Source organism: Neopsephotus bourkii, unplaced genomic scaffold (genome assembly GCF_033783945.1).
Source record: "Neopsephotus bourkii isolate Nb327-2 ecotype Australia unplaced genomic scaffold, CSIRO-AGI_Nbou_v1 NB_140, whole genome shotgun sequence".
In the NCBI taxonomy this organism is placed as follows: domain Eukaryota; kingdom Metazoa; phylum Chordata; class Aves; order Psittaciformes; family Psittacidae; genus Neopsephotus; species Neopsephotus bourkii.
Window position 1 is genome coordinate 1,329,711 of NW_026900657.1, and position 26,759 is coordinate 1,356,469.

General features: G+C 48.4%; 1 protein-coding gene across 6 annotated transcripts in view; it reads right to left on the reverse strand.

The window, feature by feature from the left end:
• Window positions 1-24,084, reverse strand: part of TPST1 (tyrosylprotein sulfotransferase 1) — a 45,111-nt gene extending 21,027 nt beyond the window's left edge. For 2 of the 6 annotated variants that reach the window (XR_009727768.1, XR_009727771.1), the window contains exons 1-2: window positions 23,751-24,084; window positions 4,224-5,168 (exon numbers count right to left, since the gene is read on the reverse strand). Coding sequence is in view for 2 of the 6 variants with exons in the window: in XM_061368910.1 (XP_061224894.1) it covers window positions 4,224-5,068 (845 nt within the window). In the remaining 4 variants the exon portion in view is untranslated. Of the gene's footprint in view, window positions 1-4,223; window positions 5,169-12,302; window positions 12,427-12,671; window positions 12,806-23,750 lie in introns of those variants that run through there. The other 4 variants (XR_009727769.1, XR_009727770.1, XM_061368910.1 and 1 more) reach the window with 4 other exon arrangements.
• Between the last annotated feature and the right edge of the window lie 2,675 nt (window positions 24,085-26,759).

Genomic DNA, 26,759 nt, shown 5'->3' on the forward strand with positions numbered 1-26,759 from the left:
TGGCTCATCCCTGGCACAGAAACAACCTGCATGCACAATTTGATTCTACACACAGCTGCACATAAAACATCTTACACTGCCCGTAGAGCCTCATTCCATCTGATACAGATTTCACTTGACAGCATTGGATTTCGGATGAGTGAAAACCATATTCTCAGACATGTACGTTCTGTCACCAGGGATTATCATCATTATAAAGGGCTTTTAAAAACACTGCTATCTTCTTTTTTTTTTTTTTTTAACATTTCAAGACAACAAATTCTTGTCAGATTTCTTTTCAAAACCCCTCCAACAGTTAAACCACTGCCAGGTATCCATGCGGATGCAGAGCCTGTGTGAAAGGTCTGAAAGCCTTTATAGTGAGTGGAAGGTGATTAAGGCAGGCTTCTCTGCTCCTTTTATTTACACAGTATCACAGCCTTTGCAGGTTATAGTAGTAGATCATTCTCTCACTTCCGAGGTTTTCTACCTTGCTGACAACCAGGCAACTGATTTTATCTTCATACTGTTCCTACCACACTAGGCATGCTAGGCTTATGTGGTGGGATCGTTCAAATGAACATCACATTTCAAAGAATCACAGAGTCATAGAACAGTTAGGGTTGGAATGGACCTTAAGATCACCAAGTTCCCACCCCCTTGCCATAGGCAGGGACACCTCACACTAAACCATGGCACCCAAGGCTCTGTCCAGCCTGGCCTTGAACACTGCCAGGGATGGAGCATTCACAACCTCCCTGGGCAACCCATTCCAGTGCCTCACTACCCTAACAGGAAAGAATTTCTTCCTTATATCCAATCTAAACTTCCCCTGTTTAAGTTTTAACCCATTACCCCTTGTCCTATCACTACAGTTCCTAATGAAGAGTCCATCCCCAGCATCCTTATAGGCCCCCTTCAGATACTGGAAGGCTGCTATGAGGTCTCCACGCAGCCTTCTCCAGGCTGAACAGCCCCAACTTCGTACGGGAGGTGCTCCAGCCCCTGATCATCCTTGTGGCCTCCTCTGGACTTGTTCCAACAGATCCGTGTCCTTTTTATGTTGAGGACAGCAGAACTGCACACAATACTCCAGGTGAGGTCTCATAAGAGCAGAGTAGAGGGGCAGGATCACCTCCTTCGCCCTGCTGGTCACGCTCCTTTTGATGCAGCCCAGGATACGGTTGGTTTTCTGGGCTGCAAGCGCACACTGAAGCTGGCTCATGTTCATTTTCTCATCGACCAGCACTCCCAAGTCCTTCTCCACAGGGCTGCTCTGAATCTCTTCTACAAGAGATTTCAACACAGATGATTTGGTACTTGTGATATTCTCCTTCTGCCAGTAAAAACTGTAATATCATTTGAGTATTCAAATTTTAATATACTATTACCAACCAGCCTGCAGCACTTGGTAGCAGGCATGTGGTAAATTAAAGCTCTGTAAGAAAGCAGAGTAGAAGACAGAGTTGCAATAGGCAGTAGTGTTTCAAATTTCCGTAGATCATGTCTGAAGTGATCTTCAGCATCATCCCTTTTGAAAATCAGGTGGGAGAAAGCCAGCAGAATACAGAGCTCTGCTGGTCCAGATTCCTGCAGCTGAAAGATTACAGTATTCACACTGAAGCAAAGAGCACTCCCCAGTAAGCTCAGAGAGAAAGTCAAACTCATGAGAGAACAATGCTGCTTAAAACCTGACCCATAACATAGCCATGCACACCCAAGGCCATGAAGAACAAGCTAAATGCAACTTGACTGAAGAAAAACTAAGTCTAAGATGCAAGGTGTGTTTTGTTCATCTGTCAAAGATAGTTCAGCTGTGGCAGACTCCAAAGTTCGGAGTGAAATACCTGGCAAGCTGCTCTTCAAAGGGTAATTTCCTCTGGGCAGTCACCCTCTGCTCTGGGCAAGGAGCCCCTACACAGGGTGCAGTCCCCGTCCACAGCACCTGGCTGCACACAAGATGGCAGTGGGAAGCTGGGATGCTAAACGCAGGCAGTTTTAACTGGTACAAAGAAATCAAACTGGGGAATCTCAAGCTCCCCCTCCATAATTTCAATTAGAATCATTTAAATACACAAAACAGACATTGAAGAGAATTTCAGTCACTTTTTTTTTCTTGCAGCCTTCAAAAGCCTGAGTCACATAATAATATTATTATATTATCTAATTAATTAATATTATTTTATTTAATAAATACTATATAATATATAATAATAATGTAATCATTATCAGATTATAGAGGTCTCCTGCAACTGAAAAACAAATCTCATCACCTATTTCAAGGGTAATTGATTAGATGAAAAACAGACATAACACTAATAAAACCCTTTCTTTTTCTACTACTGCCAGAGCCTTCTGAAATAATAGATCACTTTCACATATCAGATGAGAGCTAATAAAACCATGCAGAAGTCCATGAACGGATTGAACTGAAGGTCAAAGGAACATGTTGCCGATCTAGAATTTGAAAGTTTGAGTCAAAAATAAACACGAAAGTAAACATTCTACTTTCAACAATCTAGTGCCTTAATTTTTAGAGACATGAACAAGTGTTCTCAGCTCCTCACATCCCATTCCACCAGATTTAACCAGAAATATTAAACTGTGTGAATTCAGTAAGACTTCTACAGTTCTATACCATAGAGGTCCATTAACTTTCAAAAATGCTGACCTGGAAGCTGTAAGGTAGCACTATTTTAGAAGGAATGACATTTTGCATAGCTATTTTTACAGGACACTTAACAGAACTTGGCAACCATCTATTTATATCACTAAGTTTACTCCCCCCTCAGCTGCCACTGTGAAGCAGTAACATGATGCAGGTAACTGAAGAGGAGTTCACACACAGATCCAGCTTGCAGAGACATACAACAGTGCCCTGCTTCAGGTTAACATTATCAGATGTCTTCAATCTGTTAACAAACAATACAGCAAAGAAAGGGGGTTGAAATGCCCTGAGAATGAACAGTGAACAGTGGTGGTGGCTGTGTTTCTTCAGTGGGAACAGTGATGCAAAACCTCCAGGCTGTAAATATATGACCATTATCCGAGTTTCAAGTTCTCTTTGTAGCCACTGACTAATAATGCTATGATTTGCTCTAAATCTTATTCCCCTACAATGTGTTAGAAAACCCACACAGTCCCTTCCCCAGGCATTCAATAAACCAAATCTCCCAATATTTATTTCTCAAGCCTGTAGTTTTTACAGACATTGGAATCACTCAGTATCCAACAGCTTGACATGTCTCTACTCAGCCCACACTCCTGGCTGGGCAAGGCCTCTGTTACTCAGAAGCATTTGGCCAGTGATGGATATTCAGTAACCAGAAGCCAAGGAATTAAACTGGGCATTCCTTGCTGCTGGAACAAGGCTTCTTAATCAATATTTTAGAAACTTAAGACAGCCTGGTAGATGTATCTGCCATTGCAAAAATAGGAGGAGAGATTCAAACATTCACATTCTTCCCCTTCGATGGAAAGCCTAGGCAGCATTTCGGATGTTCAGCTGTGAACAGTGGCAAAGAAACCAGAGTAGTTTAACTGGAGAATTAACTACCCTTTTTCCTTTTCACAACACCTATCTAGGTTTTCTCAGCAGAGCTGGAGTTTGGTTTCTGAAAGAGGCTAAATCAGGTGCACAGATGGCACAGCAGAATAGTGAGAGATTTGCTTACAACAAGGTTAATTTTATTCAAAATGCTTGTTCTTTTCGGAGCACATGCCAACAGAAAAGCACGCCAATTCTGCTTTCTATTTTGTTGGAACACTTTCTCAAGTTTCCTGGAAGAGTATGTTCTTGGCAAACATAACTCAACAGCCATTCTTGCATTGACAGTACTTAAGTTCCTGAAATCAAAGGGGTGATCTCGCCAGGATAAGTAACACCAGCCTAGATAAAGTAAGCCAGCTTCATTTTGGGGGCATGGAGAAAAGCAAAGTTATACTGCAGGTAAGGCTGACACGAGACATCTAAATTCAAGTTAGACTGATCATTGGTTAAAAATTCACTCACATGCTCCATACACGTTAGTGGGACAGCTGTTTAATGGGAGCAATCTGAGACTGCCTATCATTAGGTAACAATGATGCTTATTTCCCAGCTAACATGCATCATAAATCAGTTTCCCAAAACATCATTAGCTACTTAAAAACTGAATCCAAGTTATGACTAGTCTTTTATATGCAAAATGTACTATTTTAGCTCTTAAAACAATACAAGGTAAAGGAGGAACGTTCATACTCACTTTGAAAGAGAAACACCCCCTGCTTTTCCAATCATTTCTTCATGGTGCAGCACAGCTTGGTTCCATGGGATGCGAAGAAACTTTAAGAGAATTCTCATCCATCTTTCAGGATGCAATACGAGTTGTTCGTAATGTACAAGCATACACCTCTCAAAACCAACCTCCATACACTGGTTATACATAGTTTCTATAGCACGATTCCACTTGGTCAAGCAGTCCCTGTAGCTGTTAAGGTCAAATCCAGCTATTGTGACTTTTCTAGATATCATGGAATGCACAGATGCACGACCATCCCGTACCATCAGAAGAAATTTGGCATTGGGGAAAATTCTAGCAAGATAAGTTAAGGATTTTAAAGCAAAGGGATCTTTGTTACACAAATACGGAGCAGGCTCCCCATGTTTCACAATGATTTCCAACAAAAACGCTTGCATGGCTGAGTCCAGAACCTCATCTGTCACTCCAGCTTCATCCAGTCGGATCTTCTCTTTGCTTGACCTAGCCCACATCTGCTTAACTGCCAGAATTCTTGGGATTACCCTTGTCTCTTCTCCACATCGAATATCCGGATGGGCATCAAGCATAGCACGCATTAAGGTAGTGCCACTTCGAGGTACTCCTCCAATAAATATTAAAGGCATGTCTTTGTTGTAAGCAAAGGTTTTGTTTGCATTCACATTGGGAGCAGTTCTGACTGTGCTTCTCACACTTTCCATCCTCACAGGCTGGCTGCATTCTTCTATTCGATGGTGACACTCCATAGCATGTTGGCCCAAATAAAACACCGTCACCGAACTGATCACCAGACATGCCAGTAGCAAGTTCTGTTTGAGTTTTCCAACCATTTTGAGAAAAGACTGTCACTTCAAAAGAAAGAAACTTTCTATTTCAAAGTATCTTCTAGTTCACATGCCATGGGAATCCTAATCCAAAATAAATTAAGGTCTGGTGAGAGGGGAAAAAGAAAATACGTAGTTAGAACTTTGTTAAGATCTACTGTGATGAATCAACAACAGGAATCATAGAATCATAGAACAGTCAGGGTTGGAAAGGACCTGAAGATCATTCAGTTCCAACCCCCCTGCCATGGGCAGGGACACCTCACACTAAACCATGTCACCCAAGGCTCTGTCCAATAAATCTATTATTTCCTGGTGTTGCATTAAGACCAGTAAATGCAAAGTCTAAACACAACCACCCCATAATAAAAAGCCTTTTTATTTACCCATAAACCCAACACAAAACATAAGATTCAGGACTAAAGTTACCATTTACATGTAAGTTCCCTGGCACATCTTAACATACTTGAAAGGATTCTTCTACTGGATAGCCACTGCTAACACTCAAGGAAAGACATCATTTATATAGGACTCTACACATTAAAGAAGCAGGTCACCAAGATATAACCAAAAAGAACAAGATACCCCCCACAAATCACATTAGAAATGACAGACAAATGTAAGTACTAGAATACCTCTGGCTTGCTGCACGGATGGTAGCAGTATCCTGCTTATCATCACATTTTCATATAACTATGTGATCTCCTCTTTTGCTTGAAATACTCTGTTTCCTTCACTGGACACAAGAACTTAATAAAAGCCATTGCACAGTTACGTATCAACACCGACAGTGTCCAATTTTTGATGGAGGCCTTTAGGCAATTAAGAATAGCTCTGTCTGTGACAGAGCCATTTCTCAATATGACTATTATATGATTTACTAGAATCAAGTCAATTTTACCACACCAAAGACCACTGCTTTTCTCCTGCAAGTTTTCTTCAAATAGGAATGGTACTGCTCTCTACAATGACAGAGCTCAGTGTGTGAAAACAAGTTAGACTTGCACTGGAATTCAGGGTTTGCACAGCCAGCATATCTGTTACTAAATATACTATATAGCCCCTTTTTTAAACTCTAAAAGTTATTTTTCCAAGGAGATGAAGTCTGAAACCCCAAGAGACACCAAATAAACCCAAGGTTTTCCTTTCTTCTCCTTTTTCATAGCGATTTTTAATAGCGCATTATTTAAAAGCAGTTTTCATTTTCACAGATGAGATGAAAACAAAGGCTGTGTGAGATGATGCCTGGACATGCAGGAGTCTGAACAAAGCTTTTAGATAGAAACAAAAGACTTAAAAAAAGACCTGTCTGCTGAATTCCAGTGTAGACACAAGAAGGACTAAGATTATTCCATGTCTTAAAATGAACAGCAGTGGATTATATCCAACTAGCTTAGATAAATGGTACTCTGCTGCCTGGATGACTAGACCTGTTCATGACAATCTGTACACTGCATCTCTATTTTTTGTGTTCATAACAGCTAATACACAGACAGTTGTTTTACCTGTATTCTGCAGTTCATCAGCTTTGGATTTTCAGATAAGGCAGGCTGAAAACTGACTCTTCCTCTCAAAACCCAAATGAAATCAGTACTCTAAATAACTCACTGCACAGTATGAATCACAGATGCTCTTAATTGTGAGGACCTCCAAGTACTGAGGTACCGCCAACATTTTAAATGACTGGCTTCCTCAAGGCTTTTCCATCTCTGTCAGCAAGGCACAACACAGCCCTGAATGAAGAACATCCTTATGCCTATTCTGCCCTCTCTCCAAAACACCATCCACGTCACCTTTTCTTCCACACCAACCCAGCCATCAACTCAGAGATTCTGAGGTCACCATCTGAGCAAGACTGCAGAGCTGCCCCTCACCAGACCACTGCCCTTATGGTCAGCACCAGCAGGCAAGCGGCCTTGCAGATGCTGCTGCAGCTTTTAACAGGTAAGCACCTTGCACTCTGCAGCCCCTGCTCTATGAGGCTGTGCAACCAGATGGCAATAGGCAGAGGACAGAACTCCCACTTCACACCGTAGCAGTGCAGGGGCAGAAGAAGGGAGGAAGGAAGGGAATTCCTCATGCAGGCATCTGCCACAGTATATTTTTCTCTTGCAGTGCATCCAAGAGAGCCAGTTGCCAAGCTGTGAGAGAATGTCTTGCTTCTTCACGCTAACAAAGCTTGTTCCAATCAACCATTATGACTACACTCAAAGTTTAGCTTTTAGTCTTTCTTACCAAAATTAAACTGGAATCATAGCTTAAGGATTAACTCACTTCTTCCTATATGAAATGGCCATGGAGCTCTCCCACACTCTCTTGCCAGAACATCACTCTCATAATCAATCCATCCTCCATTAGAGGTTTAATTCTCCTTTACATGCCTCTCCTTGCTGAAGAGCTGGCTTCAACTGTACCTTAAAAATCTGGCCATTAAAAGAAACACATTCCCATCAATTTAAGTGGAGGTCAGGTGAACAGTACTCAGAAAGAAAGACAAATCAGAACAGATTCAGGAGGCGCACCCAACCTTCAATTAGGGAAGGGGAAACCGTTTTGCTTAATACTAGCAAACAGTACACAGAGTATCTTTAAATGCTTTAGATACAGTGAAGATTTAGTTCAAAGTCAGTACCCATCTGAGAGAAGAGTTACCACAACAGGAACAGTATTTTGCCACAGAGCACACCAGACCTGCAAATATTTATAGTTCACACAATCCCTGACATTATTCAGGTTTGAATAAATCCCATAAACCTCATTTCCTCAAAGAAAAAAGAAGACACAAACGTTCTCTAAATGCAGCAGTTAGGTAGCTGATTACTAGAGAAAAACGTGTCAAGACTAAGTGCATCAGCTGTTCTCCTCTGCCCATTTATAAGAGGATATATATCACTTAAATCAAACAACAACAGAAAACCAGCACCAGCTTCCAGAACCAACAAGCAGAAACCTTTTGACTGAAGGCTGAAATCCTCATCTCACAGGTTGGGTAAAGCAGAATGCTGACTTTCAGTGTAAATTCCAGCTGTGAAGGCAAATGAGCCTTGCGGTCTGCCAGTAGGTTCCTTAAACTGCTCCAAGTATTGCCCACTCACCTACAAAACAAAAACCCATCCACACGACAAAGAACCCCCATACCAGTCAACCACAAATAAGTTCATTTGATGCAGGAACTTTTCTTGGTAAGTTCAAAGATGCCAAAGACTGGAAGACCATAAAGAGCTTCTGCACAAACAGGGCTGTTTTGCCTGGAAGCAGTACCTGCTGTGTGCAACTGCCGTGAACTGTGGCAAGACCAGCACTTTGTATGTCAGCAAGCCAACAGAAGAGCAGTCAGAAACAGCACCTCTCAGCAATCTAAGCTACCCTCCAAGCCAGCAACCTCCCTTCTGGGCCTGAAGTTACACAGAAGGCTCTCTGGGACAAGTATGACATATGGAAGTTACTGCCCCGTTAGCAGCTTGCAAATCAACCCCACCTTCTCCCTCCTCTACATGAGGAAGGGCTCTGGATCACATCTGCCAGCCTGAAAGATCATTACAAGTCTTCAATGTCCTGCTGCTAACAGACACTACTGAGAGCATTTAAAAATCACAAGGAGGCAAAAGCAATCCCTTGTCAGCATTTAAGCAGGGCTTTGAAAAGCTGCGGCATTTCTACCCACCATGAGCCGAGGAAAGCCAAGTGAAGCTCCACCTAAAAGCATGTTAATAAAGATACCCCAAAACAACTGAGAAAAACAAACCACCCAAAACAACACACCCAACACAGTCATAAATCGAGGAAGCTGAAGATGACTACAGGTAGGGAAGACCTTTAGCAACAATGGTTTCAAATGAGAAGCTAAATCCAATTCCTAGGAAAATAAGTGTAACACCAAGAAAAAAAGATCTCCATGTTTAACTATGAGAAAGTGCAGCTAAGCAGAAGCGTATGTAGCTGGATTTTGTTCCCAGAAAAGTCAGGCCTATGAGTCAGTCACAAGATGATGTTAGCAAAGCAAAAATGCCTGCTTTGTTTCCTGCACACACTAATCCTCTCTCCCTCCTTCCCTCTCCCTGCATGCAGCAGGTCAAGACCTTTTTCCTCAAGTTCACCCAAAAAGCGTTGCAGATTTTTAGCATAGTCAAGAGGCAAATCATTCATTCGTGGGTGATGTTAGAACAGTTTGGGGTCTGGTGTTGTTTAAAGCATTCCCTGCCAGCAGGAAAAAAGATGATCCACTACCACCCAAGTAATAACAAGCCTCATAAGCTCTAGAGCTCAGACTTGCACTTTCAAGGCTGGAAAGAGTGATGATCACCTCACTTCTCATGTTCAAGCGGGTAGCTTCTTCCAAGGCTAAATCGACAGCACGTAACACCGGAACTATCAATATCAACAAGCAAAAACCCAACCAAACCCCTGCCAACCCCGCCAATAAAAGCATTTCTCAGTGATTAGCTTGCCCTTGTGCTCTGCTTCCACCTCTTGGACTTCTGGCTCAGATTCTAACAACCAGATCTCTTTCTAGGAAGAGCAAACACAGCAGTGCTGCTTAGATTTTTGTGAGTGTATCTTATCCCTGCATCTGGCCAAGTATCCACCACCATGTTTGACCTCAACACACCTGGAGAACTTTGCTGGGAGGAAAGATCACACTCAGCTATGTGTCAATGGGCTATTGTGCTTCATAGGCATCCTCAAAATGCTGTGCCCTCCCACCTCTGCTGGAAAGCAGGAGCAGGAATGCTGGAGTTCACACTGCTGGAAAGTTGTGCTCCCCCTCACATTCTCTCTACAGTTTACCCTTGTCCTCCTATCGTGTTCATATGATTTTCTTTTCCTACTCGGGAGGTCTATTCAGTCCCTTAGTCTCTGGGGCTACAATTCCCCCCATGAGGCTTTATACAGACTTTAGAAACAGAAGATCCTCACAGGTCAGAAATGCTTTCAGATGCACAGCCACAGCCTGACTACTCCACCCAAGGCTCATGGTATAAATCTGAAGAGGATATTCATTTTACAGTGGCAAGATTGCTAAAGTGAGTGCTGTTCTCTATTGTCACTCTGTTCTCTGCTCTTGAAACTCGAAAGAGAAATGAAAATGCTACCAGGACTTAAAAGAAGCAACTGTCACTCACATCAGTACCTTCCTTGCCTCTCCCTGCACCTTCACTTTCCCTCTGTAAACCTGAATACTGAAGAGGCAGCAGGTACTGAGGATTCTCAGGAATCATCTTCAAAACAGTGTACATTCAGAAAAGTGGAGACAATATATTTCTTAGAGAAAGTTCTGTATTAAACAGTCCCAGTAAGAAGCCCTTGCATACAACGTCATTCTTTCAGCATTCCTAAATAAAACTGACACCAAGGAATTCCATAAAGCCTTTGCTTCACTGAACTGGTTTGTTTCTGGTCGTTGGTGTTTGTTCACCACAAAGAAGATTGCATAGGAAAACTGACAGTTACATGATAATGGTATAGCACACCACCAAGGAACACGACTGAAATATTCACTGTATACCACTTCAAGAAGCTACCCAAGCCGTTGCAGGCTCATTTAGAACATTGTTCCAAAAGTCATTTAAAGTCTCCAGGAAGCACTTTTATGCCTTTAAAGTGGTGTTTGCACAATCATCTTAATGACTTCCCCACGACCGGATATCATATGTTACTGCCAGTCCCATAACAGCATCAGAGAGGAATGCCAGATTACAGCACAAGAAAGCAAACCCCAAGCAAAATGGCAAAGCTAGAAATAAAAATCAAGCAGCCGTGAGTACCAAGTCCATCTTTAGCTTTTCACCCATCATGGCTATCAAGCCCTGCATCTGTTTTCTCTCGCTTTCTTGTCCCGTTAGTTATACGGTAGAAAAGGCTGATAAAATAGAACCAGCAGCTTTTACTCATGTCCACAAAGAACTAAGCAGCAAGTCATCTGCCAGAAAGCAGCTGAGATGAAAGAGCCAACTCGACCTCAGGAAGCCTGTCTTCACGCAGAGCAGTACGACAAGTAGATAGGACAAAGATGGACAAAATTAGTGTAGGGGAATGCAGATGTGTGAACAACATTCCCTTACTGTTCATACTGTAGGAATGCTGTTCACAGATTTGCATTCCCCTTGAAGCTACTTTGGGGGGTTGTTTTTAACCTAAAGCTTGATGAATCCCAAGTTTCCATACTGGGGGAGACCACATACAATGGTGTAATAATCCCAGTTTTGAGTTCAATCATATTACAAGGAGTAAAAAAACAAGTGCTCACATTTATGCATTTCTCTCATATAATCAATAGTAAAAGACGCAGCAAGCTGTAATCCTTCCATTTACCAGTTACACCCCCCAAAAGACAGATTTCTTCTTAATTTTCCACTAGATATATAGACATACACATGTATATATGTATGTGTGTGTGTAAAGAAAGTCAGAAGCACTTGTCTTTTCTCTGGACCTTCTAACACTCATAAGCTTTCCAGAGAAGCAAACCAGAAACTGATGCCAAGCTGACTCAAAATTCAGCACTTTCAGGTTTTTCAACATTTAAGCCATCTAAAATGAATTTAAAAGTACAGCTAAGTAAAACGATGAAAGCAAAGCACATTCTGCTGCAGACCCATATATAATACATCCACTAAACGATCTGGATTTGCATATTGAATGGTCAAAAGAGTTACCAACATGCTCCCAGTTATGCAAGAATACACAGTATCTGTTAAGCACTACAGTTACTACTGGAGAACAATTCGACAAGAGGAGTTTTATCGGCAACACACAGGCTTCTAGCTCTCAAATGGATGGTTTGGGTTTTAACTAAAAGAGGGGGAAACCAGACAGTAGCACACACTGATGAACAGATGAGCTTCTCTTCTGTGCACGTTTACCTGTATTGTGCCTCCTCAGGAGGATTCCAGCACTCTATTATTATACAAGGTACATCACTGAATCAAACCGCTTAACGGTAAAGATACAGACCTACAAAGCCACACTCACACCATCACATGCAAATGGCTTCTTCCAGCGGCAGCACCAGGAAAACCCCTTCCAGCTGAGACGTTAGGTCTGCTGTTGAGCCGCTCTCACACTACCGACCGCTCTGCGCTGTTTGCAGACACACACGCAGCGCTGTGGGTCTATTTCCGTGCCCCCCTGCTCCGCCGCGGTGCCTACAGACACATCCCCGCCGCCGAACAAAGCCGTTAGCCGCGCGGGCAGCTCCCCCAGCCCGTTCTCCCCCCCGCACGGAAACTTTCCCCTTTACCCGGCTCGGATCCGCACTGAACCCCGCCACGGCACCGGCGGGAAGCAGCTCCCCGGCCCCGCCGCGCATCCTCGGGCGCTCCCGGCAGCGATGCCCGCACAGCGGAGCGCTCCGGTCCGGTCCCCCCCGCCCCGGCCGCTGAGGGACACAGCCACAGCGCCGACCCGCTCCCAGCCGCCGCCTCAGGCCGCGGCCATCCCTCCCCCCCAACCCCGCCTGACAAAGGGAACCGGGGCCGCCCCAGCGCCGGGCGGGGCAGGGCGGAGCACGGCGGCTGCCGTCGGGGCTGCGAGGGGGGAACGGCCGTGCCCGGGGCCTGCCCCGCAGGAGCCTCCCGCCTTAGGTGCGCGGCGGGCAGCGGCTCCTCACCTGCGCTGCCGCCGGCCCTGCGCTGCCAGGGCCGGGATAGAGCCGCGCAGCAGCAGCGGCGCTGGTGCCCGTCCTCCGCCACGGCTCCGGTCGAGCACTATCGCAGGGGACGGGAGAAGGGAACAGGGAACAGGGAACAGGGAACAGGGAACAGGGAACAGGGAACAGGGAACAGGGAACAGGGAACAGGGAACAGGGAACCGGGAACCCGAACCCGAACCGGCCGCGCCACCGCCTGCCCTGAGCCGCGCGCCTGCGGTTGCCATGGAAATCACAGCCACGCCCTGATTGGTCGAGGGCCTCGATATGTCGGGGGACGCGGTTGGGCCCGAGCAGAAGATTGATAGTTGAGGGGGCGGGGGCGGGGCTGTTCCTTCCCCCCGCCTCCCCCCCCCCCCGCAGGCGTGGCGGGAAACAGCTGTTCCGCACAGCTGGGGCGGGCGGGGTGCACATCTGGGCGGTGGCGCCACGTGAGCATCTGGAGGAGCCCCGCCGGGCAGATGTGCACAGCCGGGAACAGCTGGGGGGGAGAGGGCACAGCTGCCGCCACCGCTGCCGGAGGGGAGCGGCGAAGGTTCGGAGCGCTGGGACAGGAGAACGCCTCCGCCAGCGCTGCCCGCGGGCACAGGCTGCAGAGACCGGTCTGGAATCGTGGAATCAACCGGGTCGGGAAAGCCCTTTGAGCTCATCCGGTCCAACCGTTCCCCAGCACTGCCAAGGCCACCACTGACCCATGGCACTGAGGCCTCGTCTCCACGGGGTGTGAACACTTGCCCTGGGCAGCCTGTTCCAATGCCTGAGCACCCTCCGGGGCAGGAATTGTTCCTCAGTTCCATCTAAACCTGCCCTGGTGCAGCTTGAGGCCGGTTCCTCTTGCCCCATCCCTTGTTCCTTGGGAGCAGAGCCCAGCCCCTCCTGGCTCCATCCTCCTGTCAGGCAGTTGAAGGGAACAATAAGGTCTTCCCAAGCCTTCTCCAGACTGAAACCCCCAGGTCCCTCAGCCATTCCCCATCACACTTGTGCTCCAGGCCCTGCACCAGCTCCATGCCCTTCTCTGGCCCCGCTCCAGCACTTCAATGTCTCTCTTGTAGTGAAGAACCCAGAACACAGCATTCAAGATGCAGTCTCACCAGTGCTGGTCACACTGGTGCTGATACAGGCCAGGATGGCATTGGCTTTCTTGGCTGCTTGGAAACCATTCAAACCCCACAGTCCCTTTGTCCTGGGTGTTAAGTGCAGCACTACAAATGTCCAGAAAGCGGAGCAAAGCCACAGTTAACACACTTTAAGAGGCACGAAGCAGTGCAGGACAGCGGGGAGCACCGCCCGGCCCGCAGCTCAGATCTCCTCTGCTGTCACACACCTGTTCTGCAGCACTGGGGAAGCACCAGCCATGTGCCCACCACGTGTGCAGCTGCGCACACATCTGGAAAAGCATCAGGCCGGAGCACAAGCTTCATCCAGCTGCAGCACATCGCACAACTCCCCTGCCCCGCAGCTGGGCGAGCAGCCAGGCAAGGGGGGGGATGATTCGCACCAGCACTTTGCCCCTGGAGGTGTAGCCATATGAAGAGACTCACATCTACAGATTAACTCACCTCTAACAAACACTGGCCTTAGGTCAGCCTAACTGCTTCCTTCTCAGTGTTCTATGCAGAAAGAGACCTGTTATTCCTTTTCCCCCTAAAAAGTGGGAAAACAGGTTGAATTTGACTTGTTAACATTAACATAGTGATACGTAAAGGCTGAATTAAACAGAAAACATATTTCTTCTTTACACACAGGAGCCCTGGCCCAGCTGCCATCACTGTGTGCAGACAAACACCCTGCAGAGAAGTCAGGGCAGCTGCGGGGTCAATCAGAGGGAACAATCCCACGGGATATTCCCCAGATCTGTGCTGCTTGCCAAATAGGGGGAAGAAAGTCAGCCAAAGGGATTTAACATGATGCCAGCCTGAAGTTCAGTCTGGGAAAAGCCATCTCTGTGTCACTGCAGCAGGACAGTGCAGCATGGGAGCCACGAGACTCAGTGAGGCCTTGGCTGGCTGGGGACACCAGGGCTGGGAGACAGCACCAGCAGTGAGGTCTTGATGGAAACCACTGAGAGAGATCCCTTTTCATCCCGAAAGCTCTAGGATCAGGTCTGACTCATTGGCCCATCTCCCAGAGAGACGGAACAGATCCTGCGCAGCCAAGGAGATAACCAGCTGGGCTTTGCCATCATCCCAGCCCTGAGCTGACAGCGATGCCATTGGGATGAGAGAATTAATCACAGCCCATTACCCCGTGTCTCACAGCCCTTGCAGTGTCATAATGCTTTTATGAGCCTGTCAAGACGTGGTTTTCACTGATACTGATGAGCCAACCCTCGCTGCCAGCGCTGCCCGGAGAGCTGATGTGGATGAGCACTTAGTCCATGTCTCCTGCTTCGCTGAGGTGATGGAGAAGCATTGCTATTGAGAGGGGTGAATGCAGCGAGGTTCATGCATGTTTTATTTGCTAAGAAAATGAAGCAAAGGCAGCCGTATGAGCAGATACCTACATTCAGGACAGTGTATTTTCATGGTGGGAAAAGCTCTGCCCTGTAAAGACTGAGTTTCAAGAGTACCTAGCACCCCTAAGGCTTTCAGATGTGCTCAGGGAGCTGTTGGGAGCACAGAGAAAGCAGCAGCTTCTTTCAGGTGGTAAAATTCCTTTCAAATGTCTTTTCTCTGAGCTGCTGACAAGGAATAAATGTCGTTTGCTCCCGAATGCAGCTGGATTTGAATTAACCATCTAAAGAGGAAAGTCTGTATCCTGTTTCCAGTCAGTTTGCCTCAATCCATTAAGCAGCACTTTTCAGATTGCTTTATTGGTTTTTCTTTTGTGGCTTTAACTGTGACTCACACAGATAGTCCCTTTTAAAGGCTTCCAATCTGTGGCAATCAAACAGGGCCTCCAGGGAGGAAAAAAATGCCATTCTCCAAGGGAAAGGCTGCACAAAGCAGACAGCTACACTAAGTAGAGGGTGCCCCATGCTGGGCCATTCTTTAATCATCACTCGTGCGGGGATCCATGGATCAAATAACCCATCAAACGCTGCGTCATGTGGAGCCTCACTTGAGACAGAGCTGAAGTCCCAGCCATGAAGCTGCTGTTGCAGGTGGATAAACAAGAAGCTATAGCACTCAATTGCTCATGGTTTGTTTGACACTTCCATTGGCTGCTCCTTGTTGCCTTGCTCCTGGTTTGTTCCTTGGAGCTCGGGAATAATTCCTCATTGCTGGGGCTCAGCTGCACGCACAGGGTGAAGGATGAGCCCAGGACTGAAGCTGCAGCTCAGGGGGAGCTTGGCCGATGCTGCAGGGCCACACTCAGGGTCTGCTGAGCTCTAACAGGAACAGGAGTGGGTCCTGGTGGCTGCTCCTGCTTTGTGTCCCGTTTTCCCTTAGCAGTGGCACGGTTTCCCATTGTTCCCATATTTTAAAGCAGTGCTACCCAGTGGGTCTGGGACTGCTGGTGGGAGGAGGTGGAATGAAGAGCAGCCCTGAGTCCTGAAAACTGGAGCCATTTAGGAGCTTCCCATTCAGCCTTTCTTTCATGTTAGTTCCAAATGTGAGCAACAGCTTCAAATCAGAGACCAGCTGACATCACTGCCTGGAGGGACAGAGCCCGGTGGCTGCATCCCTGCTCCCTCCACTTGTTGGGTCCAGGACACGCAGGGGTGTAGTGCCTGGTGGCAGAGCCTTGGGCAATGCAGACTGTCACAGCTCCAGCAGCAGTGTGCTGCTGTACCTGTGCTGCTGGTACCAAGGTACACCGGTACCAAGGGCTGCCTGATGAGCAGCATCTTTCCTAACACAGCATCCAAGCCACTGCTGGACCAGTACATGAGCGAGCACAGTTCCCAGCCTCTGCTAGCTGGAGGTCTGGCACATTCAGAGTCAAAACCAGGTCTCTTTCCTTTTTCCTCCCTGGACTTCCAATGTTTTTCCTCACACCAGTTCCATCCCAAGAGTATTCCTGAACTCAGCTCAGGTGTGATGTTTAAAAGCAAGAGAAAGTTTGCTCATTCCGGTATCTTGGACCTCATCCAAGAGTATTTTACCTTAATTCCACCTTCCCAACTTTCAGAAGGCAAAGAATTTCCCTCTGGCCCTGCCCAGCTGCACTTTCTGCCTTGGGCATGCTCCTGCCAGGACTGTTAAATATTATTCCTTTTCCTTGAATGCCTCAGCAAGGATTGCACAACCCTGCTCATTGCTGGCTGGCTGTCACGGTGAGAGGCAGATGGAGCAGGCTCATGGCTTTCAGCCCCACACTCACTAAAGGCAGTTTGGAAAGCCAGGAGAGAGGCTCAGCTGTTGCTTCTGCCTCAAAACATCTCCGTTACCCCTGTTATAGAGGTTTTATATGGATAGATCCATTCTAGAGTGAACTGAGGGGAAAGAGGGATTTGGAGGAGGATGCTGATACGATGAAGCACAACATAAGCAGGTTGGATTTCAGCTTGTCCTGTGCCTCTGGGAAATCCATCCAGCCTGTAGGTAGAGGTAGAGCCCCACATGTGCCTGTGCTGTCTTACAGCCCAGAGCACAAATGAGCATCCATTCTTCCCTGCCTAAGTGCTTAGTTGGCTCTGTGTCAAAGACATGCTTAAGTCAATCCTGTTATCACTCTCTTTATGAATATGGACAAACTGCCCTCTGGTAGGGGGGAAAGGATGGATGTAACACCTCACCGACAAAGTAAACTGCCAGCTCTTAAATCAGCACAACCTTCAAGTCCTCAGTGGGGTCCTTGGCCAGGAGAGGACCATGGGGCTGCATCCCTCTCCACATCCCAGCCTCTGATGCTCTAAATTGATCTTGGGCTGAGGGTTACTCCAGACCCCAGAAGCAGGGGCAAGGGATGGGGAATACCCCACTCCTGGCTGCACACCACAGCAGGATGGGGGGCAATGAGGGCAGCTGGCACCCACCACTGCAGATGGATCACAGCAGTGTCTGTAACTGCAGACCGAGCCAAAACGACCCAGCCAGGGAAGACTTACAACCCCTGGAGGAGAGCATCCAAGGACTGTGTTCACAAGTACAGGGAAAACAGGCCCCACAATCCATTAAGCTGATGACATTGCTCTTCATCCCCTCACTGCAGGAGAATAAGATGTTTTGGCTGAATAGATGATTCTGTACCTCGAATCACGCCTTGCCCCTACCACAGTCTGTCTTAGGAGCAGAGCAGAGCTGTCAGCTGCGAGCCCAGTGAGGATGCAGTTTACCTTGGAAGGATGCTGGTGTCTGTCTGTGGTTCCCAAGGGCACACTCATCTTTATTGCCTTTCTCTGCTACAGATATTATTTTCCTGGCCTGCCTGCCTCCTGTATCGATCATGTTGGCACTGCAAGGTTTGCCCCGGGGGATGGAGGAGCAGACATGGAGTACGCGCTCATGGGCATACTCATGAATAGACATCCAATTCTGTTTCACAGCCAAACCCTGCAAAACCAAGCCATGGGAATCACTGCAGCACCTGGAAGGTGCCATTCTCAGTGTTCACCTGCAAAGAGCCTCTGGATCAGCGCAGGGATCCATCAACCTGCACACACAGCATCACCCTTGTGCATAACCTCATTGGGGCCACGCTCATCGCCAAGCAGGGCTGGCTTTTCTGCTGCAAGCGCCAGTTCAGGAGGATTTAAGCTGCGATTATCAAAGTCAGGAGAACAGGGACTTCCTATCAAGTAGCTGTGACCCAACTGCAACCCGCTTGTGGCTCAGAGAGGAACAAGGTGGTTTCCGCTCTGACCCCATAAAGCAGCACTTTGTGATGGATGGCTCCATATTCCCCCACCTCTGTCTGATCTCGTGTCTGCTGCTTTCTGAACGTGACAGCTGAGAACTGATCTTTCCATGTGCCTGGAGAAACAATTACGGAGCTGGGAACACCTCCACGCAGCCCTCACCCCTGCTCTCACAGGCGGTTTAGGCATCAGATGTATTATTTCATGGGGAGACTGTTTTTCCCCAGCTGCAGGAGCCTCTGGAGGTGCAGAGTTCCTGGGATTTTCCAGGCAGCCCTCGCTATCCAGTAAATACAGAAGGAGCTGGTTTTCCACTCACAGAGCAGCAGTGAATGCTCTCCTCTCTTACATTTACAGGCATCTCCCCTTGTCCTTGGCTTGCAGACAGCTGCCTATGTGGCACAACGGACGTGAGCAGGCAGAGCGCTTGTCTCCAGCACGGGAATATCCAAGAACAAGCCCAATTCCTTCCCTTTCTTTAGGTTCCCCTAATAAAAGGGGGGGGGGGGGAATGCAGCATCACAGGGATTCACTAAGCTGGAGCTCTTAGAGTCTCACATGGGCCCTACCATGCTGCTGAAGGTGCTTGCTTTGAGTGACACGCAATGCTCTTGGTGGCTTTCGCCGAGCTGCTCTGCATGGCTGGACAAGGAGACAGGGAGCAAAGTGCTGGGCTTTCATCTGCTAGAGAGGAGGGATGCTCCTCACAGCCCCATTGTGCCTGCACAGCCCACCCTCAGCACAGCACGTTCATCCATCCCCTCCACTGGTGTCAGCATGGCAGCCCTCAACAGAAGAAGGATAAGCTACTTCTTGTCCCATGAAGTCTGAATGGCTGAGATGCTCAGCAGTTTACAGGCCTAAGTCCTGAGTTTGTAAAGCAGTAGCAAATGTGGTGGTGACTTAATGAGCTAAATACCCATTAGCTTATTTGTAATGCCAGTGATACAAGAAATGATCTCATCTGTGTCTGGAAAACAGCACAAGGAAGTGAAAGAGCAGCTCACAGACCCCAACATCTAAACAAAAACAATCCAAAAAGCCCTAAAACCCCATTGCCACAGACACAGAACTCTGCTTGCATCCACTCAAAGCCTTTCACATCCTCTGGTTGCGATGGTGGCAGTGAGACATCAGTGAATTCACCTTGGCTGCACACTCCATGCCCGGGCCATTGGCTGCAGCCTGCAATGAGTGCAGCACAGCCAGCTTGGCTGCTCTCACAGGACTTGGCTCCTGCAGCCACTAGCTCTGGAAGCAAAACCATCCCATCACCTAAATACATTGGCATCCCCATCCCGGGCAAGGCACGGGCCTTTTGAGAGCAGTGAGTGCTCGAGGGGAGCGCAGCGAGTCTGTCACTCATCCCTTCACTATCTGGAGAGCTTGCAATGGGATATGGAAGTGTAAGCAGCTTTAAAACTGCATAAAGAACACTGTTAATGCTGCCAGTGAAACCAGGCACGGAGCAGCCTTTAGCTTTTAAAGGTGAGACTATTGAAGATGAGACAAAACACACTGTATAATTTGGACATATATATCTCCAAATTATATATACATATCCATATTATATATATATATTTGCATAATTTGGATATAAGGAAGAAGTTCTTTACTGTAAGGGTGCTGAGGCACTGGAATGGGTTGCCCAGGGAGGTTGTGAATGCTCCATCCCTGGCAGTGTTCAAGACCAGGTTGGACGAAGCCTTGGGTGCCATGGTTTAGTGTGAGGTGTCCCTGGCCATGGCAGGGGGTTGGAGCTTGATGATCTTAAGGTCCTTTCCAACCCTATCTCTTCTATGATTCTATGTAAATCCCATCCCCACCATGGTTGGTTGCTCTGGACGTGCAGTTGTTTCCATCACCCCTCTATGGGTGAGCTGGATTTGTCAGTTAAAAGAAACTGAATCAAACCCCAAGTCTCCCTCCACAAGGGCTGCTCTCAGGCTCGTCACCAGCCAGCATCAGTCCAGCGACCCCAGTGTGGCTCCTTTCAGGGGGCACATGAGGAGGGAAACACAATACCCTAAACATAGAATAAATAAACCCCCTTTGCTCCTGGGGGCAGGCTCATTTGCTGGATCCAGAACCCTACCCTGGCCGTGGACTCCCCTGTTTGCAGTGGCTGAACAGCTCAGAACCGTGATATTGCTTGAAAACATCCTGGTTTAGCCCCATTTTTCATTCCCAAGGCTGTATCCTGAGGCACGTTGTGAAATGGAGCCCCCAGGCCAAAGTCTGTCAGAGCAGTCAATAGGGAGGGAGGACCTTGTCCAGAGCTCCCTCATCCCGTTTGGTTCCCATCAATCATTGATCTTTACGGTGGCCTCTCAAAAGGGGAACTCAGCATTTAACTCCCTCTGGGCTCGCTCAGATGCTGCTGAGCTTGCTACAAGGAGGGAAATAGCCCCCATAGAAAACAGCGGTGTCACCTTCATCAGGGAGGTGATGGGAGCCAGGAGAGCCAAGCAGAGAACCTGAAGGCATGAAGACATCTGAAACCTTCACCCACTGCATGGGACTGTAAATTCATTGTAGACAAGCTATGAAACCCAGACCTCCTTTCTCCCTGTTCCCAGCTCGAGGCACTTTCTCCCTGTTCCCAGCTCGAGGCACCGGATAACATCCCCCTTAACCATAAACCAGATGTTACATTCAAAAAGCAGCACAGAGAAGAGGGAAATGCACCAAAGAAACGATCCCCTGAAGCTCTGCCCCTTGGTGTGAAAACCCCAGGGCACAACAAGAAACACCCCCTTTGGTTTGCCTTATGAAACCCAAATTTGCACCAGCAAAGGCAAATAATGTACCTGTGTCCCTGCAGCAGCACTTGTAAATCAACGGGAGAGCAGCACCAATACACCGGTTTTCCAGACTGAAACGGAGAGACAGGGAATAGAAATGGCAAAATCAGGACTTGCTCAACCCATCCAGCTCCAACACCCCCCATGTGGCTCCTCCACCATTCCCAAATACACACACAGATAGATGATTTCTAGTCAATGCTAAATGCTGTTCAACCTATTGCCATAGGAACCTGCGGATTTCTGTGGATGCGTTCCCTAATCTTAACTCCTGCACGTTCTCTCACATTCGATCCTACAGGAATATTCTATTTCTTGTTTTCCTAAGGAAAAGAGTGATACTTTCCCTGCCAGAAATGGTGCAGAGACGGCAGAATTCCCAATCCAACGTGCTGCTGACACTTGTGAAACGAAACAAGAACCTTTCCTCACTCATGTGAACAGTGAGAAGCCTTTTCCCTTAGATCCAGTCCTTTGGGCTCCTTTGGGCAGAAACCCCTGCCTTGCTCTGCAGACAGCCTCTGAGCAGTTGGTTTTGTTGGGGTTCCTTGTGGACACATCCACATCCCATTGCACAGACTTGCTGAGGAGCAGCAAGGATGATGCTAGCAACCCACTGGGGATCCCGATGCCCTCAGGTCAGCTGTGTCTGTGTGAACAACCTCCCCACGCCAGCCTGGGGTGAAAGCCATCCATGCACTGACCTGTGCCACCAGCAGCAGCAATACACAGTCCCATTCAGCTGCACAGAGTCCCAACAGCATGCCCTGTGCAAGGAGAAACTCATCCTGCTTTGCTTAAAATGCATTTGTGTATATGCATAGCATGCACACACATACACTGGAACTGATGGCACCAAGCCTGTCAGCGTTCAAGGAGCATCTGGATGATGCTCTTAGACATACAGTTTAGTTTTAGGTAGCCCCGTGAGGAGCAGGGGGTTGGACTTGATGATTCTATGGGTCCCTTCCAACTTGAGGTATTCTGTTATCCTACACACACACACACACACACATATATATATATGAATTAATGTCCCAAAGCATGGGTTTGGTGTGATGGACTTGGCTGGCTGCTGGGTGCCCATCAGCCGCTCTCACTCCCCTGCTCAACAGGCAGAATATAAAAGACAAAGCTCATGGGCTAAGATAAAGGCAGGGGACATCCCATGGCACCAAACCAGCACTGGAGGAGCACCCAGTCATGGCACAGGGGGGATGCAGCCCCTCTGCAGCTCGCATTGCCCCACAGTTTGAATATCAAGCTCCTTTTACCAGCTCTGCCCCCATACAAACCAGCCGGGACACAAGCAAGGCAGCGCTGCTGTTTGTCCTCCAGTGACTAAGAAAATGTGACTATGATGTGATCAACCCTCATGAATGCATGTGGGGAAGCCTGCCAGTGCCTGCATTTGATTTCTTGCCTAAACTCCAGCCAGCTTAACACAACATCAGTTTGGAAGCCATAAAACACGAGACAAACAATGTAAATCAATGTGACCAGCAAAATTTAACAGGAAACAGGCTGTGCTCCTTATTTTCTGGATGGGAGAGCAGCTGGAGCAGCCACGATTACCTCTGAAACTCTTTGCACCCATTTGGTTACTTGTGAGCAGGGAAAAGGCAGCTGGAAGCTAGTTTCATGTCATGTGGGGTTTGGTGTAAATCAACTGTACATGACTTAAAATGGGTACAAAGGACAGAAAATTCACTGAAAGAGGCAGATGAAATATGATGAAACCAAAAGAAGGGGAAAAAAACAAGTATCATAGAATCAGAGAATAGTTTGGGTTGGAAGGGACCTTCAAAGGTCACTTGGTCCAGCCCCCAAACTGATGAAACTGATGTCTGGAGATGCTGGGATTTACTGATTATGCAAGGGCTGGCAGCCAGGGCAGCGGCGTGCATCACCACAGGGGTAAATGCCTGTACTGTGCGGCTATAAATCACTGCAGCTCACACCTCTGGGTATTGCAAGGCAGGCAACAAGGCTGCAGAGAGCTCAGCGTCACTTCTGCCTCCAGCAGATACGTCCTCACCCAGCCATGGTCAGTGCTATGCTGGAGGTTCACCAACAGCACCTGATGCATCAGTCCTGGGGGGCTACGAACGATAGCAGGGATAAAGCCAAAACATCCCAGTGGGAATGCTGGGAGCCAAGCACTGTGCTTGCAGAACAGGACTTAAGAAGCCATCAGGATCAGCTCACAGAGCACCCTGCTGATAGAATCCTTCTCACAAACTGATCAAAGTCCACTGAAACACATTTCCATTCATTCCCCCCACCCCATTCCCTTTACAAAGCTACTGCAAAACCCTGGCAGCAGCACCCCCGCTGCTGCGTGTCCCTGTCCCCACAGGATATCAACCCCAATAACGCTGCCAACACCACCACAGCTCCAAACGTGCAAACCCAAACGGGGTTTCATCAAAACCAGCCCCATGGAAGAGCATCCCTCTCACCCCTGCCCCAGTGGTGCAAGCCCCAACTCACAGCACTGCTGAAGTTCACCTTTTTAGCCTTAAAGAGGCGATGCTGGTCCCCATGGGCCGTGCTGAGTGGCAGCAAGCGCTGGCTCCAGACGGAACCCGTCCCTCCCACCGCAGCCACTGACCCCAGTGGGATCAGCAGTGTTTGAAGCAGGGCTCAGACCAGAGCCTGGTTTCAGGCAGGTCGGGAGGGCTCCGAGAGGCAGCTCAGGACGCACATGGGATCTTCCGCAATCTCTTCCTACTAGCTGCTATTTCTTCCCCACCCGCTTTTATAGGAGCCCGATAGCTCCCATTGGCTCGAGGCGCACTTATTATAGTGACTACTATGACCCATTTAAACAGCATTAAATAATTCCTCAGTTCATTGTCCTGCAGAGATTAGTTACATATAAGCATATTTTAATGATTAACTATTGGGCTCTGCTGAGGCCCCAGCAAATATGCAGGATCCGCAGCCTCCCTCTGCCTGTCCTTCCGCTCCTGCCAGCTCCCTGCTTCATCACCAGCCCCACAATATTTATGGCTTTCCTTAGAGCCTCTGCTCCTGTCCTGATCCAACCAGCTCAGCTGGCACTGGAGGGAAGGCTCCAGCTCCCAGAGCTGCAAAAAGCCAGGATAAAGGCTGGGAAAAGCCCCGAACCCAGCACCTGGAGCAGCAGCAGCAGCTCTGAGAGGTTAAATCATGAAGAAGCAGCGTTTGCAGAATAAACTGTAGGTTTGGGGGCTGAATCGTAGGCTTTCTCAGTACACTGAGTGCTGGAGATGGGCTGGGACCCATGGTCTGACCTCACTCTCCATTGCCCTGATGAATCTCAGTGAGATGCTGCAGGTTACCTGGGACAGAAGTCGGGTTAGTGCATTCCTTGCCCTGGGCATTTCTTCACACACATTCCCCCTTCTCAATCCAGCAGCAGCACGATCCAGGGCTGGATTCACCTTTGGAGCCACTCCCAGCATCTGTGCACAAGGAAAGCGCATAAACCAGCAGCAATTGCTCATCCTCACCATCCCAGTGGTCCTTATCAGCCAAGACCCCTTCCCAAGCAACCCAAAGCACATCAGCCCGTGCAACAAGCCCAAACAGGATCAGCTGTATTCTACCAGTATAACATTGACCACTCATATGCTGCTCACCCCATCTCATCCCACCAAACCTGCTGGTGGGCAGCAACCATCCCACTGCGGACACCAGGCATGGATGGGACAGCCCCACGCAGGGATGAGTTCCATGTGGATGCACAAGGAACATTTTAGGGCCATTTCCAGTGCAAGGCTGCAGCGTCCTGGTGAGGTGGTGGCACACGGGCAGGGTGTCCTGCCCCACTCAGAGCAGCCCCACAGGGCTTGGGAAAGCAGCAACTTTGTGCAGAGCACACACCCGGGGACAGGGCATTGCACAGGAAAAGGGAAGATGTTCAAATTGGCCTCAATGTTTAAATTGGCCTGAACCGGCCCATTTCCCACTCATGGATGCTGAGGTGTGGGCAGCTCAGAGCAGCAGTGTCTGGGGGGTTCTATGGGCTTTGATAGGCGATGAAGGAGCAAACCTGCTGGGAGGAAGCACTTGGATCCCAACAGGTTTCGAGTGGGTGTTTTCAGTGCTTCCTTTTCCCTCCCTCCCTCACAGCCGCCCTCCGGCTGCTGCATCCCTGGAAGCCTTTGGCCACAGCCTTTTCTAAGGAAACCCATCAACAATACAAAAGGGGAAAACAAAGTCTTTGCAGATGAAGAGTATAAAACCCCTCAACCACAGCTTGAGATGCTCAGTAGAGGATGAACACTTGATGCTGCAGCCAGTGAGGCTGGGAAGGGGCTGGGATGGAGCTGACCTGGGATGGAGGTACTTCAGCCACGTACCCGGTGATGGGATCCCCACTGTGGGGGCCCCAACTACGTTCCCCGTGGGACAAAAGGGACACCAGGTGCCCAGCGCATCAGGATGGGGACTGGGGAGGCATCAAGGTGTTTGTGCTGCTGGTTTCCCCCAAACCCCATTACTTTCTGCCCACTGGGGCATTTCGACCTCACCATGTGCTGCTGTGTATCCCTGTCCATCCCGAGCCCATCAGATAGCTGAACACATCTAAATATCAAAGAAACAGCAATGTGAATCAGGCAATGAACGCTCTCAGCCCTGCTGCTGATGAAAGACCCCAGGTTCACCTCAGCTGATGCTCTCCTCTGGACAGGCAGCACAGCTTTTGCTGTGGCAAAGCCCTTGAAAGTCCTTTTAGACCGGGCAAAATCCCTCCAGTCCAACAGAGCCCGTTTGTAAAGCCTTTGGCACGGCCCCAGGGGTTAACTTCCACTAGACATAAAAACACATGCATGTATAAAGCGTGGGAAGAGGGGGGAAAACAGAACCCCCCCCATGCTCACCACTGAGCTGGGTGATTTCAACTGCTCGGGCCTTCTATTTTGAGATGCCTTTTACTTGCCAGCATCCTGTCTGTAACAAAAAGGGATCTGCTTCCCCGAACTGACATCCAGGGACACAGGAGCCCCCAGGGACCCACACGGGGCAAGGTGGGACTCTGATGGGAGCAGCGTGAATATGCTTGGTCACTCGCTTCCAGCTGGGACTGACGGTTTGAGCTCACCCCCTTCCTCCTGCACTGATATTCCAGGTTAAAGCCCTGCTCCATGGCCCCGCGGCTGCCCCAGCTCACGTTAAACATCACCACCCTGCGGCTGGGAAACGATGGGGCACCCATTTAGGGGTGAGAGGTGGAGGGTTCGTCACGCAAACAGCGGGGTTGAGGGGGTTTGAGTGCAGCTTTTGGGGGTTGTTTTGTTGTAAATGAGCAATGAAGTTTCTGCCTGGCCCCATAAAGCAGAGGCCGGGTGGTTCCTGCCAGCTCCTCTCTCGCAGCACAGCAGGCACCGAGCAGGAGCCCCGCAGGGCCCAGCACTAATTGCAAGCAGCAGTCGGGCAGTGAAGCTGCCCTTTAGCAGGAGGACAAGGGGTGCAATATACAGATGAGGGCTTTAAACCACAGCGAGTGGTGCT